This window comes from Lactuca saligna, chromosome 7, assembly GCF_052625555.1.
Source record: "Lactuca saligna cultivar CGN05327 chromosome 7, ASM5262555v1, whole genome shotgun sequence".
Classification (NCBI taxonomy): domain Eukaryota; kingdom Viridiplantae; phylum Streptophyta; class Magnoliopsida; order Asterales; family Asteraceae; genus Lactuca; species Lactuca saligna.
In genome coordinates this window covers 8,047,961-8,075,951 of record NC_136423.1, presented here as the reverse complement: position 1 = coordinate 8,075,951, position 27,991 = coordinate 8,047,961, and the positions used below count along the sequence as shown (strand labels likewise).

Below are 27,991 nucleotides of genomic sequence, written 5' to 3'. Positions count from 1 at the left end.
TGCTAGATATGGTGCCAATATTAGGCACGAACATATTTGGAGTATCCTTAAAAATGAACCCAAATGGAAAGGTTCATTCATTGCATCTGGGGAGTTTATATCTTTATCAGATACATAATCTTTCATTAACTTGGATAATGATAAATTTACAATTCATCCAATTGGTAGGAATGCACCAAAAAAAAGCAGCAAAACAAAAAGCTACCAGTTCCACTACGTCATCTGGTAATAGGCTTGATGAAATATTTGAAAACCATATAGAAGAAAATAAAAAGAGTTTCGAACGCTACCAAAACTTTTTGGATATGAGGTTGCACTAAAAGAAAGAAAGATCAAAATTAAAGAAGGAAAGGTAAAGAATGAAGAGATTTCAATAATTTTCATAGATACTAATATCATGTTGGATGATAGATATTAAATTTGGAGAAATAAAATTTATATTTAGATATTTTACTTTTTATTTAATGTATTATTCGTAACATTTGATTTCTAAATTGTAACCTTGAGTTAATATTTATTAACTGTAAACTTTGAATTTCTAATTAATGTAATATTCTAGTTTTATTTATTACTATTATTTATAATTAAAATAATAAAATGGTGACGTGCCTAACATGGTTAGTGGATGTTGATGTGATGATCCATTGGATTGTAAGAAGTTTCGTAATACACTAAGATGATCTTAGAAACCATGAATCATTGTATGTTGGTTTATTATTAGATGCTATCATCTTTTCTTCCTTATGACTAATTTCAAAAGCGATAAAGGAAGATGTGTTCGACAATCAGCCAACCATACCCACCATGATTTTCTTTGCAATGCTATCATCTTTTCTTCGTCTAGTTATATTTGGATTAAATATAGGGCCAAAAAATACTAGTCTAGCTTGGTTGGGTTTTCATCTTCTTGTTTGACTTCACCTTTGTAACTGTCAAGTTTTAGCGTCTTACTAGCTTTATTTATAAAATCGTTTGCCGTTCTTAAAAAAAGACAATTTCACCTTTCTCCTCATAAAACTGATCATTCCTGGACGACTTATTTTTGTCCTAATTACATCGACACAAATACTTCCAATGATTTTTGTTCTTTCTAAATTTCTAGGTCCAGTATAGTGAGTGCGTTGACGATCAAACAAGACGAACAATGATATATGAGGTTAATTATTGTTCTATATTATATGATTTAGTTTTCTTAGCATTTGTTGCTTTTTGACATGTTAACGAATATAGTTGATAGAGTAAAATGAAAATAGGCAATAATATAATAGATTGACTTACTCAAGCCTTCAACTTGTTTATAAAATAAGAATCTAAAATTATAACCTTGTAGACTCCAACAGTTAAAAAGATACTGTGATAATTCACCAATATAAAACCTTTATACACGTCTAATTCTTAAACTTTTTTATAACTTCATCAATTAAGAACACAGTGCTATCTGCAATGGCAACTTCCTTAACGGTGGCCGTCATAGGCGCTGGTCTAGCAGGACTAACTGCTGCTCGTGAACTTCAACGAGAATCCCACCAAGTTGTGGTGTTTGAAAAGTCACACCGACTCGGTGGAACTTGGGCCTATGATCCACGAGTGGAGTCTGATCTACTGGGAGTTGACCCAACTAGAGATATCGTTCATGGATCTCTCTACCACTCTATGCGAACCAATCTTCCTCGTGAACTCATGAGCTTCACCGATTTCAAATTCAGTGAAAAAGTATACCAAGATCCACGGAAGTTTCCTAGCCATGACGAAGTTCTAAAGTTCTTGGAAGATTTTGCATGTAGTTTTGAACTCAACAAGTTAATTCGGTTCAATACTATGGTGACCAAAGTGGAGGTCTTGGATTCAGGGATCACCCAGTTTGTGGTTGAGTCGAATATATATGGGGTGCATTCGGTGGAGGTGTTCGATGCAGTTGTGGTTTGTAATGGTCACAACAGTGAACCTCAACTTGCCACTGATATTCCAGGTACTATACTAGAAACTGAGGTATAGTGACGGACGTTGTTAATCGTCGTTAATCTGTTGCTAATTACTAGTAAATGAACTGTTTTAACACCGGTCTTGTAGGTGTTGAATGTGTGGCTATTCCATAACAAGAATTACAAATTCATGTTCGATTTTAGCAAAAAAACAATTAATAGATAAGTTATCTAAAACTCATTACTTGTTATTTTATGACATTAACTGATTGAATTCAACCACATAATAAATGTTACTAGACTATTTGATTTTAGGTTATCCGTTATACTCACCATTAACCATTATAGTGGTGGGTACGATATCATCACCACACTCCCCAACAATAACCATGAGATACCTACCACTAAACATATAACTATACCTAATTTTTTAGTTAAATTTAAATAAAAAATACATAAAAATCATATAATTTTTTTAAATACTAGTTTTTCATTAATTTAAAATACCAAATTACACTAATAAAAACTACATTAAAAAAAACGTTAAAAATAAAAATGATATTAATTAAAAAAAATAATAATAACAATAAGAATTACAAACCTAAAAGTACCAAACTTCTAATTTGTGTGTTTAAGCAAGGTTATTCCATTTTAGGGAATTCTTCAACTTTAGTCAAGCTTTGAAATATCCAAAACATTTATGATTTGAGTTTTCATATTGCTTCATGCTCACATCAATCAGATCGATATCGGCTTTTTGTACGTTGTTTATAACAAAGTTGTAATTTCATTGAACTCAGAACATTTAGCCCTCATATCGCGTCAATTCAAGCATATTTCATCAACATTTCAAATTGCACAACTCATTAAACCATGAAAAACACTTTCAACATTTCTCCAAAAAGAACCAGAAGTTTGACCAGCGCCTCTTCCGAAACCGTCACCCATGTTTGTGCTAATTTCTCTATTTCCTCTTCTGATAATTTCTTATTTTTGGAAGGTATGGTTTTTAAATGATCAAATAACAAAAATGTATGATGACTAAAGGGAGAAGAAATATATGAAAAATAAGAAGATGAGTGGTAATATTTATACGTAAATATTGAAGGAACATAAGTAAATTGAAATAGCCGTTAGGAATGAGGAAAGAGGTCAAACGAGATTTAAAGCAAGAAATGAATTCACTGGCCGTTTGAAATTGTTGTCTGGAGCACACACCATGAACCACCGTAGTGGTGTGCACGGTCGTGATTCGTGGCCACCTAGACCACGACCCACTTCGTAGCCACCATACCGGATGGTCTTACACCCTCTAAGCAGACAAAAGATAGGGTCTCGCTCATTGGCAGATTTTTTTGTCAACTTACTAGTATGAATAAAACCCTTGAATTCGTATAACCTAATACATTTTAGCTATTGGAAGTCTCAATAACAATTCTTTGTGGTATTTGCATGTGGATATAGCCGATTACCGCGATCATGCACGTAAATCATTTACATATTCTGTTCTTATTTTCATTTGCATTATTGCTCCGCGTATAGAATAGTTTTGTCAATTTTTTGAAGTGCTTAAACCCGAAGAGCAATATATTTTGGTTTCCATTATTTTTGGAATCACAGTGAATCGGTGTCTCTACTTATGATAGGTTAACGCTTTTTTTTTTTTTTTTGGAATCACAGTATATCTTCAAAGAAATATTATGATAGGTTAACACTTCTTTTTTTTTTTATTTTATTTTATTTTATTTTATTTTATTTTTTATTTTAAATTTTATGTTTAAATGGAGTGTATCAAAGTAACACTGAATTTTGTAACACTGGACCAGGTCTTGAGACATGGCCTAAAAAGCAAATGCATAGCCACAACTATCGAGTTCCTGAACCATTTCTAGACCAGGTTAGTGACAAAAATCCCAATCAAATATCAAGAAGCTCATAATGGTGTCAATTAGTCATTGTGTATCTGACATTGCATTAAACATTTAATAGTTTACGTTTACCAATTAAGTTACATTAATTAATTAACTAGACCCCTGTATTTAGGGTTTTTTTTTTTTTTTTTTAACTAATTAATTTATTTTATTTCATACATGGCATATCATCATGTTCGAGTGACGGATATGATCATATGCATATTTGCATCAACCATCGTTTTCTTAACTACTTACAATTCATATTTTTTTTCCTAAATGTTATAATTGAATATCTGGTTTGGAAATATAAAAAGATTGTAGTTATAATTGGGAGTGGACCAAGTGCAACCGACTTATCAAGAGAAATCGCGACAGTTGCAAAAGAAGTACATATGTCATCAAGATCGCCACTTGTTAATAACAGACCAAAATTGGTGAAAGCGGACAATCTATGGCAGCACTCCACGGTAATATATGCATATAATTCATTTAGTTTAGAGGTTATAGATTTTCTCGATGCAGCACTTTCATGATTCCTTTGAATTCATCGATGAAGAAATCAAGTTCACCTAGCTATTTATTTTTACCAAACGTCCCGAATAATTTATAAATTGCACGGAGATGTAGTAGTTCTTGATTGCTTAAAAAACATGAGCAACGAGCCAAGGACTTACACTAGTTTGCAACAATATCAAACATCAATTTCTACTTTTATTTGGGTCAACACTCCTCCCCTCTACCACCTCAGCAACCGTCTTCTCACCCCACCTTCAAGATGTGGTGATCACCACAGGAAGAGAGAAGAAGAAAGATGACAGAAAATAGAAGGGTGTGATCAGGAGCCACGCCACCTCAACATTATGGCTAAGGAGGCCAATGGTCACACAGTGATGGTACTCCAGCTCATCATCACACCTGAGGCATATATATAGAGTATACCGTTTAGCCGTTTTGCCTTATAATTCTTAAATGTCCTTAAAAAAATCATTTTAAACAATTGAAAATAACAATTATGTTCACAATATAGCCTCGTTAGTATATTTGGGTCGTAGGTGACACATGTGACCATTTTTGGCAATATGATCATTGTGAATAGAAAATGATACATTTTTTTTAATAACGATGCAAAGTTATATAAAAAAGAGCATTATTTTTATAAACTTTTTGAATACTTAACAGATCAACTATATAAGCACAGACGGTACAATAATATTTCAAGACGGAGTCTATGTTGAAGCGGATGTTATACTTCATTGCACCGGGTATGTACAAGATAATATTCTTTTCAAAATTTGAAAAACATATAGCATATTTGTTAAGTTGTTATACACACATACATATATTGTATATCATTTTGAGTTGACTAGAGAGAAGATAAGAAACTTAATTAATTGAAACCAATAAAAAAAATCACATAACGTCTTCGAAAAATATTGTCGCAAAGAGGTCTAATCACTTCTACAAAATTGGGCTGTTTTCGTTGTGCAAAGCCGGCAGCAGTGATTTTTAGGCGACGAATATTCATCAACAAAAATTATGTTGATCAAAATATATAAGACTGGAGGGTGTCGTGCGGTTTGAGACCGTGTTTCTATGCCAACTAAGCATTAACACCGCTCCCAAGGTGCGGTTTCCTGCAGTCTAAACCGCGGTGCGGCCCCTCAATACCGTGAATTCTGATTTGGTGGTCACTTTTTTGACTGTTGAAAGGCAAGATTCGTTTATTTTTTTTTATTTTTTTATTTTTTGTTTTTTATTTTTTATTTTTTTGCTTTTTCTTTCCTATATATACACATATCAACTTAACTTTTTTTTCACAACACAATCTCCTCTATCTTTCAATATATATATATATATATATATATATATATATATATATATATATATATATATATATATATATATATATATATATATATATATATATATGTATATATATATTAAATCACCACTCTCTCAAAAATGTCATCTTCTTCATCTTCTGAAGAATTTCAAACTATTTTTGATACCGCTATTGCGTGTGTTCAAATGGCGGAACAAACATACAACGTTTTACGTAACAACGCAGCTGCAAGTTCTCAATAGAGAACACAAAGATACATTTACAAAATCGTGAAGAAGTCAACCAACGTTTGGTACAAGACTATTTTGCAGAGAATGCCACTTACCAACGGTATTATTTTCGTAGGCGCTTCAGAATGCTCAAAGGATTATTCGAACGTATAGTTGAAAATGTAACGAGGGAGTGCAGTTTTTTCCAACAACGCTACGATGCTAGAGGTACACCCGGTTTCACTCTGTTACAAAAATGCACGGCCGCACTTCGTCAGTTAGCATATGACATTCCGCCTGATGCGTTAGACGAAAGTTTTAGGATGTCTGCTAGGATAGCACGAGACAGTCTCCATTTTTTTGGCAAAACTGTGATTCAGTTTTATGGCTCAAAATATTTACGTAAGCCTACACGTAATGACATCCTGCAATTGCAAGCTCATCATGCTAGTGTGCATGGGTTTCCTGGAATGTTAGGAAGCTTAGATTGTCTCCATTGGGCATAAGAAAATTGCCCTACAGCATATCATGGGCAATTTACCCGAGGTGATCATGGTCACCCAACGGTAATATTTGAAGCAGTTGCATCACAAGATATGTGGATTTGGCATGCTTTTTTTGGTTCTCCTGGTTCGATTAACGACATCAATGTTCTTAACCGTTCACCAATATTTAACAACATATACGATGGATCCGCACCAGATTCTTCTTTTCAAGTGCGTGGAACGCCATATAAGTATGGTTATTATCTGGTCGATGAAATCTATCCTGAGTATGCCGTGTTTGTTAAATCGTTTTCAGCTCCACATGGTTCTAGACGAAAGTAATTCAAGAGAGCTCAAGAAAGAGCTAGGAAGGATGTTGAGCGTGCTTTTGGAGCTCTGAAGAAACGGTGGTTCATATTGAAAAAACCAGCAGCTTATTTGGGTGAGGAAAAACTTCAAGAAATCATGTATACATGTATTATATTGCATAACATGATCATTGAAGACGAAGGAAGAGCGATATGTGCGTTTGATGAGGAAGAAATCATACCACAGACACAGCCAATAGAAATTGGTGGCGAAGAGTATATAAACAGGAGAGCAGATATACGTTGCACTGAAACATTTCACAATCTTCGCAATGACTTGGTGGAACACATTTACGGGGTTCAAAACATTAACCTTAATTTGGATCCACCGGATGACCCCGAAGACGAGTTCTCGGAGAACGACTTTATGTAGTTTCCTTTAGTTATTTTATTTATGTTTTTTAAGTTTCTAGGGTTATTTAAATGTCATGTGTGTGGTTTTTTTTTTTTTTTTTTGGTAACGCAATGTACTGTTTTTTTTTTATTTTTTATTTTCAAGTAATGAAGAATTATGTTTTTTTTATTAAAATAGAAGGTATATTAAATTAAACTAGTTAAAAAAAAAGTTTTATTAAATTAAAATACTTAAAAAAAAATGAAAAGTGTGGCAAGAAACCACACTTGAGTGGTAAAAGGTGACATGACGCTGATGTGGCGGGGGAGGGAGTGCGGTTTCGGTGGCACCACTCCCTCCAGCCTAAGTAATTTTCCTGACAGATTCTGACAAAATTTATGATACATATCGGCTGATAATTCTGTCATTATAGATAGATATTTTTTGTGATAGATTTTTGATGACATTTTTATTGATAAATTAGATTTCCGATAAAACATTATAGTCATACATGAAAATGTTCACACCTGCACTAGTAGCATCAAAACTACTAGAAACACATTTTTCATATTGGTTCAAAGAAAACCCACGTGACCAAATAAATAAATCAAACTTTTGATGTCAATGTTTAAAGCTTACTTTAGCTAATACTAAGACTTCACAAGTTTACACATCTTATGCTCAATACCAGACATAACAAATGTTTCTGATTCTTTCGTGTAAAATTTATCATCAAGATCATCATTCAAAATGTTATTTTAAAATCCAAGTGATGAATAATAAGATTGTGTAACCCGTTAAGGCAATCAACAATCAATAGTAGATATTCGTTCATTGGAGCAAACATATCGAAATAGCTGATTCCAAGCATTCCACTAAACTCTTAAATGATTAACTGGTTAAAATCCACCCATGCATGTACCAAGATATTGTCTGCTTTGGAGCACCTAATAACAAAACATCTTAGGTAGGTCACCAATCTTGAAAATTCCTCCCACCTGGGTACACTTAATCACTGAGTTTTGGTATGATCTGCGGCCTCATGGTTTTAAACGCATCTTGATAAGAATGTTTTGGGTTTTCTATGCAACTATACGCTAGATTATGACGGCGGAAACAAAAAAAACATATTAAGTGTACACACACCCTAGGATTTAAGATTATAGCATCGTAATTTTAAAACTAACCTAACAATCCAAAAGAGAGAGTTTTGAAACACTAACCTATTAACAAATCCGATTTATCCTTCAAGCTTGATTCCTTGATCCTTAGTTGCTATTGAAGGACTAGTACCCAAAGTAAACTACCTCTAATGGTTCACACCCAAAAGTCAAGAACTTTAGAAACTAAGGAGAGAGATGATAGAGAGAGAGAGAGAGAGATGAGCCAAAATTCTAAGCCTTTTAGGAGGGATATATGGAACGAAATTATGAGTTCCCTAAGGCCCCTTTTATATAGTTATGGTGGTAATAGGATAACCTAGATTTGAATCAACTAAATAATCAGATTAATCCTAATTTAAATCATTGTCTTATCTATTACTCGAACTAATTCTGGAACCCTCTAAGGAGTCTCCTAACCATACACCATCTACCGGGTTCCAAAATGTTCAATTTGTTCAACTATTAAACAATTAACAACTAGTCCCTGTACATCTAGATTAATTCCAATTAATCCTAAATTAATTAATAATTAATTTCAGTTACTTTCTAATTAATTTATTAGCATGTAATAAATTAATAAACTATTTTCTAAATCTCCTAAAACTTTTCTAGCTATTTTTGCTCTTGAGGACAACCTAAAAACGAATTTGTTATTATTCCTTAAGTTACACCAATTAGTTATTATATTGGACACATATTTGTAATAGTCTCCCACCTGGTCAGTTCATCAACTACTGTTAATCCGATAGACTTCAAATAATCAACAAAGCATGCCTTCCACATCAGTTGCCAAACTCTAATCTTATCAAGAATTGTGCCTTTTATAAGTGATCAATTATTTCTTTGCTTCTTTCAAGATATCATTGTGGACCGAGTCATGGATTATGGATCAACCAAACATTCTATCATTATTTTTTCTCGATTTCTGATTCATGACAATCAAATCATACTACTAATCGAACATATCAATTAATTCTAGGCTAGGCCTAACACATGAATATCATCATCAAATCACTGATGGGCCTACAATATCTCCTTTCACATTATAGTCTAAGGGAACAAATAATCTTTAACTATATAGTATTTCTCTATGCATCAAATCATGCAAACACCTATTCCTTATGACCACCAATTACAAATAGTTTTATACTAAGACTACTACACAACCAAATTGTATGTGAACAACTTGTTGTCTCTTTGTTTTAAGAATGAACGATATTATAGGCTCAGAATTACTTGTGATCAAATACATGAAGTAATCTCACTGAGCGTGGGTTTCTTCAATACTTAAATTTTTATGAAGCACTCATGAATGTTAGTCACAATCTCCATGTTATGTCTAATTTCTATAGACAATCTACCAACACTTCATGACAATATTAACACAATACTTGATCCTAAAAGTATGAACAGTTCTGGAGTTCGAGTATATTAATACTCTAGAAGTGGGGATCTAAATATGTAAACACGAAACACAATATAAATTTAACTGAAAATAGTATCACACATGAATAAAAATAAATCTCTATTACAAAATCACCATAACAATTACAAAATTTATTTTTTTCTAAATATTTTAACTGTACAACTAACTACAAAATTTTACATCATCTCTCATCCCTATTGTAACATCCCGAAAATTATAAGTAAATTTTTTTGTTTGAATCGATTAAAACAACCATTCATTCAATTAAAATCCCATCAGAGTATAAAAATATGTCATATAACATCAGAAGACAGAAGAAGTCAAATCATGCAGAACGCTGTTAGATGCGATACAATCATCTCTATCTCTTCCCCTTGACCAAAAGTACCTGAAACCATAAAAAAATCGTAATAACAAAGCTTAGTGAGATTCCCTAAAATACCCAATACCATATATATATATATATATATATATATATATATATATATATATATATATATATATATATATATATATATATATATATATATATATATATATCAACTCAAAGCTGTAATGGGTCTATTTCGCTTATGGTCTATTTTACCCTCGGGTCTATTTCACCTCTGAGTTTATTTCACCCCTGAGTATATTCCAACTGAATCAATGTTTTTCAATTGAGGGGTATATTTCACCCCTCGGATCAATTTCATCCCACATACAAATAGCATACATGCATAGCAACAAGAGTCACAAATACAACAAGCACATACAAGCATATCAACAAGTGTCATAAATACCACTATTATCCTACAAGCATAATCTAGTAGGCCGACATTGGTGCCTTCAACCCACGAGTACAATGAAGAGACTCACGTCAATCGGTCAACAAAAAGATCTCACACACAAGCTGTTGGTGATGAAATCTCTCCCACTAAACATATCCAAAACCAAAAACCTAATTAGAAATTAAGGTGATTCTCCAACTCAACAAGTGAAAATACTAAGATAAATCCTGAATTGGGCAAAACACCATTTTTTCCTTCTGAGTCTTCAACTCCTCATAGTTGACCAAAAGTCAAACTAGTCAAAAAGTTAACGGTCAATATTTCATTGACTTACGTATTGCGTATATCATACTTTACGCAGGGCATAGTGTCTCATTCCAAAAAACAGACCAAAATCGAGCTACGTTGGACGTAGCTCAAATTACGCCCTATGTATAGAGCTATTAAGCCAATTTCACTTCAAGATCTTACTCCATAAATACAAGCCATCAAATGCTCAGATCTAGTCTGAATAAACGTCTAGAATAATAAAGTTGATGACTTTATATCTTTGTATGGCTATATGGAGATCAAAGTCAAACCCTAGGTTTCTATCCTCTTCTAAAATCCAAAATCCCTTGCATGGATGAAAAGTTGCAACAAAATCCCTTTTGTATGTCTTAACAACCTTAGAAATAATGGAAACTAGCAACCTTAAGGTCTGGAGTAACTCCTACTCAAAGTCGTAAGATTATGGGACAAAAAGGGACTTAAAAATAAAGAATCTAAAGAGATCTAGCATATGGACCAACAAGTTTCAAGCTTTATACCTCCCAAAGTTGACAAATGCAATGTAGGTTCTGGATCCACAAGCTTGAGCTTCAAAAATCTTCAAGGTCACACTTCTCTTTCTTCAAGATGCACCAAAAACACACAACAAGGCTCAAGAGTTGGTCTAAGGGATTAGGGTTTCGTGTTATATGCTCAAAAGGGTAGAGGCTGGTGATAAGAAGAGCCTCAAGGCGGTTAATATCCTTAAATTGGGTCCAAGGACCTGAAATTAGGGTTTGCTCCCTATACGGTTGCACCCTGCGTAACCTGGGTTACGACGCGTAGGGAAATAAACCCCCGTGTCCAATTAATAAGTTACGCCTTGTGTAACTAGCGAACTACGTCTAACGTAGAGCCAACATTTTCAAAAATAAATAATCTTCAAAACATGAAGAAATGTACCTGAGAACCAGGTGTTACAACTTACCCCCACTTGAATCAGATTTCATCCTCAAAGTCGGTTGTTGTAAATAACTTAGGGTAATGCTCTCTCATCTCCTCCTCGGGTTCCCATATCCACTTAGAACCCTTCCGGTGGTGCGATTGCACCTTCACTGGCTCCACTTCATTATTGTGAAAGGTCTTGGTCTTCCAATCAAGAATCATCATTAGTCTCTCCACATAGTTCAGGTACTCATCCACATGAATATCATCCAATGGTACCACTACAAAATCATCGGCTAAGCACTTCAACAACTGAGAAACATGGAACCTGCTATGTATCTAGCTCATTTCGACTAGTAAATCCAACTAATATGCATCCTTTCCTACCTGGGAAAGGATCTTCACAGTAATAATGAATTTAGGGCCCAACTTGCCATGCTTCCTACCTGAACCAGATGACGCCTTTTCTAGGCGACACCTTCAAGAGTACAAAATCCCCGACCTGAAACTCAAGATTTGAACGACGTTTATCTGTATAGCTCTTCTGACTGTTATGCGCGGTCTAGAGTCTCCCACGTATTTGTTGAATCAGCTCAATGGTCTTGAGTACCACTTTGGTACTCCCCATGACTCGTTATCCAACCTTGCCCCAAAAAAATCGAGGTCTCAAACTTCGTCCATATATCATCTCAAAATTAGGTCGGTTGATGTTGGAATAATAACTGTTGTTGTAGGAGAACTCAACGAATGGAAGATATGTATCCCAGCTCCAACCAAAATCTAGCACGCATGCCCGAAGCATATACTCCAACGTCTAGATAGTTCTTTAGCTCTCACCTTCGGTATGTGGGTAGAAAGCCATGATAAAGTGAAATCGAGTACCTACCTCCTCGTGGAATTTCTTCTAGACTCTGGAAATGAATCGATAATCCCTATCAAAAACCACCAATACAGGAACCCCATGACGTGTCATAACCTCTCGGATATAAACATCTGCGAATTCTCCATAGAAATTCTCTCCTAAATAGGGATAAAATGTGTACTCTTGGTCAATCGATCCACGATGACCAAAATCAAATATACCACTTGCACTGTTTGTGGTAACTTTGTGATGAAGTCCATCATGATATCTTCCAATTTCCAAAAGGCAATACCCAACGGCTCCATCTTGATGTGAGGTCGTTGATGCTTGGCCTTGACTTTCTTGCAAGTCAAGCACCTCTCCATATACCAAGACACATCATCCTTCATTCATGGTCACCAATAATCAGGTCTAAGTTCTTCGTACATATTTTTTCGCACCAAGATGAATAGAAAATTTTGACTTGTGTGCCTCCTCCGTCAGTATCTATCGTGCACCACCCCAATATGGAACCCAAAGTCTCCGAACAATCTCCTACTATTATCATCAAAAGAGGACACCTAATCCAAAATGCACTTACTCTTGCAATGCTCCTTTTCATAGCATCGCCCTGATCCTCATGAAAATGCTCTAGCAGTAGGGTAGCCACAGTCATCCTCAAGCAAAACTCCGAAATATGTGCACTAGTCAGCTTGTGACGTATCGCATTGGCTACCATGTTGGCCTTCCGGAGGTGGTATAAAATCTAGTAGTCGTAGTCCTTCACTACATCAAGCCATCTACAATGCCTCATATTTGGATTTGGGTGATCCACGAAGTACCTCAAGCTCTTTTGATCCATTATAAATGGTGAATGAGCCCCATGGAGGTAATGTCGCCAGATCTTAAGGGCGAAAACCATAGCCCCCAGCTCCAGATCCCGTGTGGGATAAATCTCCTCCCGAAGCTTCAACTATCTCGACTTATAAGTGATCATGTGACCCTGCTACATAAGCACTGCACCCAATACCGTGATAGATGCATCATAACAAACCTTGAAGTCGCCGATACCCTCAGGTAGAGTCAAAATCGGAGCCTTGCATAATATCTGCCTCAAAGTCTCAAATGTCACCTGCTGCTCAGGACGCCAATAGAAGGTAACTTTCTTCTTTGTCACCACGGTCAACGAAATTAAAATCCTAGATAAATTCTTAAGGAACCTTCGGTAATACTCTACTAGGCCAAGAAGACTCCAAATCTCGGATTGAGACCTTGGCAACTCTCACTGCATCACTGCCTCAATCTTGGCCAGATCGACCAATATACCCTTCTAATTGACGAGGTTCCCCCAGAACTGCACCTCGCATAACCAGAAGTCACATTTACAAAACTTGGCATAAAGTCTCTCCCTCCTCAAAGTATCCAAAACCTCGTGCTAGTGATCCTGATGTTGCTCCTTGGTCTTAGAGTTGACCAAGATATCATCAATGAAGACGATCACTGAACGATCTAACATCACCATATAAACCCTATTCATAAGGTTCTTGAATGTTGTTGGTTTATTGGTGAACCCAAAATGCATCACCATGAACTCATAATGGCCATAATGGGTTCTAAAAGCTAACTTCTAAACATCCTCATCCCGTACCCTCATCTGATGGTAGCCTGAACGCAAATCAATCTTGGAAAACCAAGATGCATCTTATAGCTACTCGAATATGCATCAATCCTTATAAGTGGATAACAGTTCTTCACTGTAACTTGTTCAACTCCTGATAGTAAATACACATCCTGTGAGAGTCATCCTTCTTCTTCACAAACAGAATTGATGCTCCCTAGGGTAAACTATTTGACCTGATAAAACCCTTGTCTAACAACTCCTGCAACTATGTAAACAACTTCTCCGTATCAGGTGGTACAAACCAATAAGGTGCCTTGGCTATCAGAGCCGCTACTTGTACCAAATCAATCTGAACTTGACTTGTCTAACCGAAGGCAATTGAGAAGATCCTTAGGAAATACATCGAGGTACTCCCGGACAACTGGCACATCATCAACCATCTTGTTTCCCTCCTCCCTAGAATCCAACACATAGGTCACAAAGCTAGAACCCTGCTAAAGGTACCTACTAGCTCTCGCACCTGAATAGAGAGCTAGTCCACGGTGAGCACCCTATCCATGAATAATTAGTTCTCTCCCAATTGGGATCCAAAATCGCACTAAATGGTGCTCACAATCAATCATTGCCCCATTAGGAGTCAACCAATCCATCCCTACGATGACTTTAATATCGCACAAAAGAATATGAAGCAAATCGATCAAATACCTCTCATGAAACAGCTCATAAGTACAACCCCAATGAACTCTTGTTACTCTCACTAAAAGATTGCCGGTGATCTCTACCTCTAACGCATATTCAATCTCCCTAGGAGCATCGTCAAATTTCTTATTAAGAGAAAGAGATACAGATGATCAGGTGGTTCCCAAATAAAAAAGAACCAAGACTGGAACAACGTTCACCAAGAACGTCCCCAGAAAATCATATAAAAATTAAGCACAAAAAATAAGATAATAAATGAGGTAAGGAGAAGATACATACTAGTAACCATGTTTGGTGCTGCACGATCCTCATTGGCTATTATCTGGAAAGCTCGAATCCTCATAATTGGCACATCTGCCCTGCCCTGGCGACAGTCGGTGATCCTCAATGTCGTTGGAGTGGGTGTTGCAGCCGCTCTTACTACTAAACTCAGACAATCAACTTTCTTATGTCCCTTCTGATTGCAATAGAAGCAAATCAAACTCAAAACCTGGGTGGTGGCAGTACAATACTTGTTGTAGTGACTGATCTTGGCACACTTATAACAGCCTGAATCACCCACCCTACAAACCCCATCGTGTATCATGTTGCACTTGTCGCAGCGGCCTCAGACTTTCTGGCCCCTCAATCGATGATTAGAATTATTAAGTCTCTTTACACGACCCCCAGCTAGTTGCATCTACTCTGTTTTCCACTTCCCAAGGTGCTCCAAGTCAATCTCCCATTCTCGGGCTTTAGTTATCATATCCTACAGTGTGTGACAAGATGGAAAGCTAACAAACTCCCTGATATCCACTCTCAACATGTTGTGGTACCACTTCTTATTCATCTCCTCGTCTGCGAGATGCTACTAAACCAACAAGGCTTATTCTCCGAAACTTGGCAGTCATCTACGCCGCAGTCTCAGTTGTCTGCCGGAGGTCCTGGAACTCCATCATCATATATTTCACCTCGACAACCGATACAAACTCCACCCAAAATCGGGGTCACAAAGTCAGGCGATGTGATGGACTCGATAGCTAGTACTCCCATAGCATATCTAATCTCATCCTACCAATCTCAGGCTTGCTCCCTCAAACAACCCACAAGAAATGGGGTATTTCGCCCTGAAGAACTATGGTACCTCACTTCTCCAAAAATCCTTAAACATGAGGGTACATGATCTTTACTACCCAGCGGACACCTCGATCCAAAAGGCCTGAAAGTGCTCCTCCATCATATCAATTATCCCCTCCTCGATCATCCTGAACATCACCGGGTCGCACCAAGGATACCTCGTGTAATCTCTGATGTGATGTACTCATGTAATCCCTCATCAATTAGTTTGGTACTCGTGCCCAAACAAGAACCAAATTCTGAACCTCCTGCTGCACCGCGTGTCATCACCATACTAAAACACAATACATAAACAATCAGTTTACACACGAAGAGGTTCACACTACTGAAGTTCCTTACAATCATCATGACTCTCCTTGACTTGGGTACAAATCATATGTTTTCACTAGCACATGCCCTATACTACCTTCCACACCTATCTATACATTCCTCAAGGATTGCTTCTAATACTCTAAGTCACTTCCCTAATATCAAGGTACTTTACTTTCACTATAGAGCGCCCTATATGATGAAACATCTCCTAGGATTTCCTAGGTTTCCCTTCCCACTACTCTCCACCATCAGTTACAAATGAGACTCCCTCTAACACTTTCTAACTACCTCACAAATATAATTACATGTCGCCAACATTTGAAAATTCTTTGAGTGCTAGGTCAACAAGCTTGAGCTTCAACAATATTCAAGCTTGGAATTCTCCTTCTTCAAGATGCACCAAAAACACACAACAATTCTCAAGAGTTGATCTAAGGGATTAGGGTTTCGTGTTAGATGCTCAAGAGGGTGGAGGTTGGTGATAAGAAAAACCTTGAGGAGGTTAATCTACTTAAGATCCAAGACCTCGAAATTAGGGTTTGCACCCTGCACGGTTATGCCCTGCATAACTTTGGTTACTCCCAACGTAGGGCAATAAACCCATGTGTCCAATTAATGAGTTATTCCTTTCTTAATTTGCTAACTACGACCCACATATATCAAAAAATTTCAAATATAAATAAACTTGAAAACATGAAGAAATGTACCTGAGAACTGGGTGTTACACCTATTCTTCTAACATGCATAATATGTCTCTCTTTGGTCATTAGTTTTGTAAATGGGTTTGTTGGGTTCTCTTCTGATGACACTCGCTTCACAACTAGATATTTCTGATGAGACTCGCTTCACAACTAGATATTCATCCTTAACTCTTACTCAAATGTAGTGGAACTTACTCATTATGGTCTTAACCTTTCGTGATCCATATGTTCTTTAGTTAGGGCGATTAGACCTTTGTTATCATATAACATCAATAATGATTCTTTGTTACTCGGAAAAACTCTAGGGTCTCCTAATAAGTTTCTATTCTAAAATGCTTCCTTGGTGGCTTCACTTGCAACAATGTACTCACACTCACTTGTAGTGTTTGCCACTGTCTCTTGTTTGGAACTTTTTCCAAGTTCTTGCACCATCATTTACAAGAAATACCCATCCAGACTATGACATTGAATCATCTCTATCTATTTGGAAACTAGCATTACTATACCCTTTCACTACGAGATCAGGTTCTCCATTGTATACAAGCAACATGTCTTTTGTATTTCTCAAATACTTAAGAATGTTCCTAACAGTCATCTAATGACTTGGTCTCAGATTTTCATGATATCAACTCACTATGATTAAAGCATATGAAACATCAGGAAAAGTACATATCATAGCGTACATGATCAATCCTATAACCGGGGCATATGGGACTCAGATCATCCTTTCTGGTTCATCACTAGAACTGGCACATTGATTTTTACTCTGTTTTTCACACTATGATGAATAGGAATATCTCATTTCTTGGAATTTACCATTTTGAACCTTTTCAAAACTTTATCCACATATGTACTTTGACTAAGTCCAATTATACTCTTTGGAATTTCCCTATAAATCCTTATACCAGGTATGTATGCTTCTTCTCCCAAGCCTTTCATAGCAAACACTTTTCGAGCCAAGCTTTTACACTTTCCATCTTAGGAACATTGTTTCCTAGGAGTAGTATGTCTTCTACATACGATACAAGGAAAACTATGACACTGCCACTAGCTCTGACATATATGCAAGACATATGTAGGCTTTTACTAAAGCCATGTGCTTTGACTTTATCATGGAAGCACATATTCCAACTTCGCAAGGCTTACTTAATTCCATACATGGACCTCTTAAGGATACATACTCTATTTGGGTACTTGGTATGTTCAAACCCTTCAAGTTGTGTCATGTACACATTATCATAAATTTTACTATTAAAGAAAGTTGTTTTAACATCCATTTTCCATTTTTTGTAGTTAAGGTCAATTTGACTCCCACTGATGTCTTGAGATATAAGTTATCTCTCAAGGAACACTCCTTTTCGAGCTTCAAACACAACATTTTCACTCAGTCTATAATCAAAATCTAAAATGAATTTGTGGATAACAAATATAGTGACATCTCTCAAATCCGGATTCCAATTTTCATAGGTTTTGCGCCGAACAAAAACCTCACAACCCATACCTTAATATGGTTGAGCGAAGGAACTTTTCTTCTCTACATGCCATGAGTTGTCTTTGGAACATTCTTAGTTGGAACAAGGTGTAGGATGTGATATGTTATCTTAATTGAATAGCCCCAAAATATAATTGGTAAAGTTGTACGAATCATCATAGATCGAACCGTATCGAGTAAGTTCCGATTTATCCTTTCAGAAATACCATTCAATTGTTGTGTCCTTGGGTGAGCCAATTGTGAAACTATTCGATATTTCTTTTGATGATCATTGAACTCAATCCTAAGGTATTCTCCTCCCCTATCGGATCAGAGAACCTTTATCTTCCTACCTAATTGATTCTATACTTTGTTCTGATACTCTTTAAACTTTTCAAAAGTGTATGACTTATATTTAATTAGATAAACATAACCATATCTATCGTAACCATCAGTAAACATAACGTAGTAGTGTTTACGGTCCCCTATGGCAGATTTGAAGGGTCCACACACATCTATGAGTATGAGATCTAACAATCCATTACCTCTTTCACAAGTCTCTGTGAATGGTGATTTTGTCATCTTACATAATAAATAAGATTCTCATACGTCATTATGTTTTAGGTCGAATGACTCCAAGATTCCTGTTGACTGGAGCTTGGTGATGTGCTTCTTATTTATACGACCATGGCGACAATACCATAAGCACGGTTTATCTATACTACTAGAAGAATCAATATTAAAGTTAATATTGTCATTATTAGAAACACAAACAACACTTTCAAAAATTCCATTGCAAGGAGAAGCTTTAAAAACAAAACAACTATCTTTATAAACTAGAATATCACCCTTTTCATTGTCAAACGAAAACTGAAAACATTGTTTATATAATGCGTGAAAAGAAATAATGTTTCTAGACATCTCAGATGAATAATAATATTTAACTAAAAGAATCATAAATCCACTAGGAAGCTTCAATTGTAACTCTCCAATCATCATGACAGCCAAGCTTTGTCTATTTCTCATGATCAAATTAATCTCCCCAAGCTAAAGATTCCTTCTTCCTTTCAGTCCTGACAATGCTGAGCATATGTGAACACCACATATAGTATTAAGAACCCATGAATTATAAGTAGTAGTATTGTGAAGTTCAATCGTATATGTACTTGAGTCGGACCCGATGGCTTGAACCTTGTTATCCTCGAGATCTTTCATGTACTTGGGCAACTTTGTTTCCAATGCCTCTTCAAGCCACATTAAATGCAAAATGCCTCTTTAGGATCACTCACAAGTGGATATGTCCCATTTCTCTTAGCATTATTCCGAATTTGGGAATATAAAGACAATGCTTTCCATTTCCACTTAGAATTTAAACACTTTCTTTTGTGTTCAACACCACTTTCGATGGAAATAACTTGGTTGGTCGGAAGAGATTGTAGAGTTTTATGACTATCTTATCTATACTATTCAAATGATACCTCATGATAAAGTTATCATAAAAACCTGGAAGGAATCCATGTATGAGATCCACTAATAGGTTCTCGTCAAAGACCACATTGAGGTTCTCAAGTGTGTGAATGTAACTCTTCATTTTTATAACATGTGTACATATAAACTTATCTTCTTTGAGTTTGCAAGTCGAGGTAGTTGGCCCTGCCAGTGAGTTTCTCTCTTTGGAGAATAGAAACGAGTGAGAAGTTTATGTTGGTGGGAGGAGGAGGGGGTGAAAGAGTAATTCACAAAATCTATAAGAGAGAGAGAGAGAGAGAGCGAGAAAAAGAGAGAGAGAGAGAGAGAGAGAGAGAGAGAGAGAGAGAGAAGGAGAGAGAGAGAGAGAGCTTAGTTAGTTGATTTGTTCCTTAAATAATTACCCAATTTATTTCAAGGCTAGGATCCATATTTTCAATTCGTTTTATGAAGAGGGGCACTATAATTATGTTACAAATTTATTTTAGGTAGGTTATGCATTATATCAATTTCAATTACTATGAAGCTCCTAAATCTTTGAGATTCATTGAAATCATGTTAACCTCAGATTTTCATATCCTATATTTGGGTCAGGATAGTAAACCAACCATGCAAGAATGTAAGACCCTTGATTAGGTCATAATCTCAAATTAATGTGCCGATTAACCACACGTGCTCCATCAATAAGCCACAACCAAAAGTCTACATTATTTTTCTTTTACCTCTCAGATTTATATGACGGTTAACCACAAACGCTCCATAAATAGGCTTGTACCGAATAATGTGTGTTAATCTTGGAATTCAAATTATTCACATTTTCATAAATTAAATAGGAACGAGAATTTTGCTTTTAGTAATTATATTTCTTATACTTTTTTATGAGACAACTTCCTATTGAACCCTTTCGGATGACGACAATCGTCTATACAAAGAAGCAGTGATTGAAAAGGAAACTCATTCAACGATCATTTTATAGGTTGTTTCCTTATACCTCTATGATAACATGTTTTCATGAATAAAACCTAGTATTGATTCAAATAATAGTTATTTACTAAACATGTGATGACACATGTTGTAATATTTAATTTCCTTTTACATTTAGTAGAGTATTACGTACATTTAAACTTCATGGAGTTTTATAAACATTTGCAATTTTATGATAGTTGAATTTTAAACAATTTAAAATTATTTGATTTAATTAAATTATCGTTAATTAACTTTTAGTTAATTAATATTTAAATCTAGACTTTCCAGGATCTCTCTGTTCCTTAGTCAAGGCAACCGCTCCTTCATCATAGTAGAAAAGTTCCATTGGCTCCTGAATGGTCTGGTCAACTCTGAGGTCACCGATGAAATTCCTCAACCAAACCGCCTCCTTTGATGCTTCACTTACAACTATGTACTCTTACTCGCATGTTGAATCAACCATCGTATCATGTTTGGAACTCATCTTAGTTACTGCTCCACCGTTTAGAGCGAACACCCACCCAGACTGAGAATGAAAGTTGTCTCTATCTGTCTGAAAGTTGGCATCACTATACCCACTTACTCTCAATGTATCATTGCTGCCAAGGACTAGAAGTATGTCCTTCATCCTCTATAAATACTTGAGAATGTTCTTAAATACTATCCAATAAGCTTTACTGGGATTTCCCTGATAGCGAATAACCATGCTCATGGCAAAGGATACATCATGACGAGTACATGTCATAGCATACATGATTGGCCCTATAGCCAAAGCGTAAGGGACCCAACTCATATAAGTTATCTCTTCATCTGTATTAGGGATTTGACTCTTACTCAATTTGATATTGTTTTGGATAGGTAGTTCTCCATTATTAGAATTTTCCATACTAAACCTCTTTAGTACTTTATCCAAGTATGTACTTTGACTAAGTCCAATTAGCCTCTTCATTTTATCTCTCAAGATTCTTATCCCGAGAATATAGGATGCTTCTCCAAGGTCTTTCATCGCAAAGCACTTTCTGAGCCAAGACTTAACTTCTTGCAATGTTGGAATGTCATTTCTTGTGAGTAGTATGTCATTGGCATACAACACCATAAAAGTCACTATACTCCCACCAGTCTTGATGTACGTACAAGACTCATCTTTACTCCTAGAGAAACCAAACTCTTTGACTTTCTCATGGAAGCGAAGATTCTAGTTGTAAGATGCTTGTTTAAACCCATAGATGGATTTCTCAAGCATCCACTTTGTATCTACAAAACCCTCTAGCTGACTCATGTAAACATCTACAACCAATCTCCAGTTAAGGAAAGCAATATTGACATCTATCCGCCAAATTTCATAGTCATGAAAGGCAACTATGGCAAGCATTATCCTAATAGATTTTATCTTGGATACTGGTGAGAAGGTCTCATCATAGTTAACCCTCGGGGTTTGAGTGAATCCATTCCTAACCAGGCGAGCCTTGAAAGTGTGTACCTTTCGATCCATGTCAGTATTCTTCTTGAAGATCCATTTGCACCCGAATGTCTTTTGACCTGGTACATTATCAACCAAATTCCAAACTTGGTTGTCATACATGGACTTGATCTCATTTTCCATTGCCTCTTTCCACTTGGCATCCTCAAGGCCTGTCATTGCTTCCTTGTAGTTAGATGGCTCATCCAAATGTATCAGTGTCCTATCACTGACAAACGTGTCACCATCTATAGTAATATGGAATCCATAGAACTCAGGTAGCATGCTAACTCTATCGGAATGCCTAAGAGGTAATGACTTGTCTATCAATTCAACAAGATCCTCTTCCTCTGAATGAGTGCTAGTATCATCTAAGGTTCCTTCACTAGTTAACTCTTGAATTTATTTAATGTCAATGGTACTCCCCTTGTCCTCTTTGAATATAAGCTCTCTCACACACACACACAACACACACACACACACACACTCTCTCTCTCTCTCTCTCTCTCGCTCTCTCTCTCTCTCTATATATATATATATATATATATATATATATATATATATATCTCCCTCTATCTCAAAAGACTCCTCTTCATGCTACAAAAACCACGTTCTCACTAGGTCTATAGAACAAATATCCAAATGACTGCTTTTGGTAACCAATAAAAATACACTTCTCACTTCTAGCTGCTAGCTTGTCATGAGTCTCTCGTATCATGAAAGCTTTACAACCTCATACTTTGATATGTGCTAACGACAAAATTTTCCCCGTCCTTATCTTGTGAGGTGTTTTGGCAACCTTTTTTGTATGGACAAGATTTCCGTTATGGGCGGGTATCTTTACGGAACCCCCTAGAAGTGAATAGGAAGAGAACCACGACTTATCATGGATCAAACCATGTCTAAAAAGGTCTAATTGCGCCTCTTAGCCACACTATTTAGTTGTGGTGTTCTAGGAAGGGCCAATTGTGAAACAATTCCACATTCCGTTAAATAGTTGTTGAATTGGATACTAAGATACTCTTTGCCACTATCAGATCTAAGCATCTTTATCTTCCTACCCAATTCATTCTCGACTTCATGCTTAAATTCTTTGAACTTTTAAAAGGTTTCTGACTTAAGCTTGCTTATGTACATATAACCATATCTACTATAATGATCCATAAAGGCCACATAGAATCGATTATCCTCCCTTGTGTATGATCTGAAGGGTCCACACACATATGTATGTATTGATGGGTTTTGGTCATAAGACATCCTATGTGCACATACAAACCCTAATGCTTGAATCTAGGTTTCTCTATTGTACATGCTTTGAATCCAAGACTATAAACCCTAATTCTAGTATTCAAGTAATCATATTAACATGAGAATAAGTTTATAATGTTACCTTGATCGTTATGGAGCAATAACAATCCCAAATCTCCTTGTATTGACTTTGGAATACTTAGAGTCACAAGTGTCACTCCTCTAATGGCTTACAAACACCAAGAGCAAATGGAGAAGGTATAAAGAGAGAGGAGAGAGGTAGGAATTCGTCCTTAGGACTTCTTCGAAACAAGTACACGAATTCTAAGGCCTTAGGGTCTTTATATAGGTGTAGAGATAGGGTTTCAGTCATTATCCTTATCTAGTTGCTCATCCACAAAGCAACCATAAGATAAGCCTTGAAAACCCTTATCCTTTATCCTTTGGACGATTTCAAGGATCCTTATCTCCTTGAATTCGTTCAACCCATTTTTAGGATAACCATTACCATATTTTGTAACTATCACATAATTACAATTCAGCCCCTCTAGTTTAATTAATTACACTTGATCACAAAATTAATTCCTAATTAATTATTGACCAATATTAATTAAGCAAATATGATTTCTCCTTTAATATATTATTCTTATAACATATTAATAAATCATAATAACCTCTCTCTCTTTATTTATTTCTCCAATCAAGTTGCTTTGGTGAAGGCAACCCAAAAGGACCATGCACCATCGGGTCAAGTACATACCAAAATAGTTATGGACTTAGACACTAATCCAACAGTCTCCCACTTGGATAAGTTTAATAACTATTCTGCATATGACTTCAGATCCTGATCTGCAATCGTAGCTTTCCAAAGTCGCTGTCAACTCTGATCCTATCAGATACGTGTGTCCTTAGATAAGGGATCATATATTCCTCCATTCTAGATATCATATGAGATATGATTTCAAATCATTCTATTTGTACTACTTCTCGATTTCCGATTTATGACGACAGACTAATTGAACAAATCAAATTAGCCCTAGCCCGGCCGAGCATTTACATTTGTCATCACTAAACCATCGAGGGGCCCAAAGATATCTCTTTTATCCTTCTTTGGATAAAAGGAATGGATAAAGTTTGATACAATGCTTGCTTGCACTCACTAAGCAAATCACACACAACAATATGTTTTATAACACCAAGTTACTAGTGCGTTTTCATATTATCAATGTGCAACCGATTAGCAATATACAACTCACACATATCGGTTTCAAGAATATAAGATGTTATCGTCTCACCAATTACTCGTGATACAATTCATGGAGTGATCCAAGTGAGCGTGGGTTTAATCCAATGCTCAAATTCATATTCATAAGCACTCATGAATGTTGCAACAAACATTTTCTTATGTCTAATACTCTTTTAGACAATCCACACACCAATTCACGACAGTCTTCATTCATATCTACTTCCAACATATGAACAACTGTGACTCGTTTGAATAATTCGATTATTCTTAATAAACTCAATTATTCTGGAAGTCAAAACATCCAAACTGAAACACAAGAATAATACTAATCCCATATGGCCTCAACCCTTTGAGCATAAATAAAACACGTTTTATTTATCACCATATCGATTACTCATTATTTGTCGTTTCGGGTAATCAACTTCTTACTTGAATTATTACACTTGTCCCATGCTCCTAGCATGCACACAATGTTTACCTATGGTTCTTACTTTGTGAAATAGATCACATTGGACACATTTCCAATCATTCTCATTTCACAACTCCAAATCTGTTTATCATAAGTTTAAGAATATCAAATTCTTGCCACTTATAGAATATGCTAGATTCTAACATTTTATGCAATGATTCTTTCGTAATGTCACTGCACCAAAGTCACAAAGACTATTGCCAATGATATTACAAAGTCCTCTAACGAAAATTGTTACAAGACAATTCCTTAGATATGATGTCTCTCACTCAAAGTACATTCCTTTGAACATCCTTTTGCATAAAAGTTTCTAATCTAGTCATAATTTTTCAATATTTACTTCCCAGTTATGAACATGCTTCCATATGTTCCATATGACAACTCAGTTCTTTATAGAATCTTTCTATTCATCATAATGTCAATATGGTCCATTAGTACCATGCTTCCGACTACTCACAAGCAACCAATCCTCGTCGAACTTTGGATTGTCCTTTGATAGTTTTTTAATTATTTTAGTCAAAACCAATTCTAGTCCCTTTTCCCTCTGAATGCGCTAGACATTTGGAAAATTTTAGAATGGTCAAACATTAAAGCATTTGCAATCGATTCTATACCCGAAGCGTATGGTACACGACGCATAATGTTTTATTTGCTATGTTCTCAAAATTTGAATTGTGAAGAGGAATGCCGTAATCAAAATCGAAATTTTAAGAACACACTATGTACCTTTAGATTTGAAATGAAGCATAATATTCTCTCCCTTAATTATAGCAAAACAACTTTACAACCTTTACGACTTTGCAAGGTATAACTCTTGTTTTTCTATAATTAATATTGCCAACTTGCAATACTTTCTATAATAATCATACAATCATAACTTTTATGCTCCCACTATCATGATGATTACTATAAAACATAACACTTATGCTCCCACTAGCTTCGACATGTATTCATAAACATCTTAACTTTCAGAAAGACAATACCTATTGAATTTCTTAAGTCCATGTTTCTAATACTTAGTGCTTTGATAATCTTTTATCAAGGCTTCTTGAACTTATACACCTTTGCCTTTAGATAGTTCATATGTGTGTCTCAACAATTAAGACTAATTGCCAAACCTCACAATTCAAATTATGGAAAGGGATACCGTAACCATGATCGAATTCGAGAATGCAATTTTACAATCATTATCTTCTTAAACTCTTTCTTAGTGAATGCATTTCCTCACAATCATTTTCATGAAGGAGGAAATCTTATGACACTTAGATTTAAATGGTGTATTTGTTCTTATCCATGTGAATTTGTTAAAACCAAAGTTTACGACAAATTCAAACTCATATGGACCGAGCCTTTTTTTAATCTTGATCTCTTGCCTTATGGTAGCACAGCTGTCCACCACGTCTTGCAAGTAGTTAATCATCTCACCCTTTTCCTATCAATGTACCTTTCATTGATCAAGGTGCTTTGCCTTTTATGCGTTCAAAATGAGTACTCATAGGACTCACATGCATAATTAACTCAATTGGAACAGCACAGAATCAAAATATCATCAACACGATAGGTTGTAAAACTCAACTCGTGTGCTAGTGATGATCGATAAGGTTTATTTGATTTTTTCTTGAAACTTTTCAAGACCATTAAGACTCCCACTGACTCCTTGACATATAAGATTCTCTTGTCAATAAACATTTGTTGACAACCAAATATTCAAGAGTTAGTGTAGCTTTTATCAAAACACTTCATAAATTGGTCCAAGTTGGTCTTTGTCTTATTCAAGACATCACAACTTTCCACATTTTACGAATGTTATAAACCTTTAATACTTTTCACTCATTGTCATAATCTTAACTTTAAGACTTGTTATTGGAACGAAGTATGATAGACTTCTTGATCTAACCATTTCTTCAATCCTTGATTCATCTTCTTAAACATACAAGTGTACTAAGACTCACTTAGAGGATCAATTGAGATATGGTTCTTAATCATTAAGACTTATCATAAAGCATAAAAGCTACTCTCCCTTCTTCTTAGAGTGGAGAAACTCTTATCTTTCTTCCTACTTGATTCTTCTTATTCGTTCTACTATTGATCTAAACCCTTTAATCAATTCAGAATCACACTTAATCTTGTAAGTGTAATCATATTTACTAAGCCTTTAGTAAATAATGACGAATATCTTTGTTACTCTTATGGTGAACTTGATCAACACACAACTTTGTGTACTCGATCTCCTAGTCCTTCACTTGACACTTTGTCAACGAATTTGTCTAATTTCCAAATATGAAATTTCTCATTCATCATGCAACCAAGTTGCGTGATTCCAAATTTCAGTCCAATTGAAACTTTGGGCGATGAAAAACCCTCCCTATTTGGTAAACTCTCGACATTCCCATAAATAATATAACTAAGAATCATATCCATTCGTTGTAGAAATATGCAAACATCAATTTTCATAGCGATTTCATTGCAAGGAAGTAAACAAATAAATAAATAAGTCAAACAAAATTTATTTTATTTATAAAAGCAGCGGAAAAACATTTGTCCTTACAATGCAAAATCTATTGAAAACTACGTAAAAGGAAAATTTCTAACAACTCTATCATAACTATCTAAGCTCGAAATCCAACCTTCAAGTCCATGCGATCAAGATCCATCTCTTGTGATTAGATTCATCTTGCATTCTTATCAAGCTTCCTTTCTTTTCACCGATCCTACAAAAACATTCAAATGCAATCTTATCACATCATGTAT

General features: G+C 35.6%; 1 protein-coding gene across 1 annotated transcript in view; it reads left to right on the top strand.

Moving 5' to 3' along the window:
- Nucleotides 1–1,443: 1,443 nt before the first annotated feature.
- LOC145005855 (flavin-containing monooxygenase FMO GS-OX5-like) overlaps nt 1,444–27,991 on the top strand; it is a 39,208-nt gene continuing 12,660 nt past the window's right edge. The window contains exons 1-4 of the mRNA XM_078964972.1: nt 1,444–1,969; nt 3,749–3,819; nt 4,150–4,302; nt 5,015–5,097. Of these exons, the coding sequence (XP_078821098.1) occupies nt 1,444–1,969; nt 3,749–3,819; nt 4,150–4,302; nt 5,015–5,097 (833 nt within the window). The remainder of the gene's footprint in view (nt 1,970–3,748; nt 3,820–4,149; nt 4,303–5,014; nt 5,098–27,991) is intronic.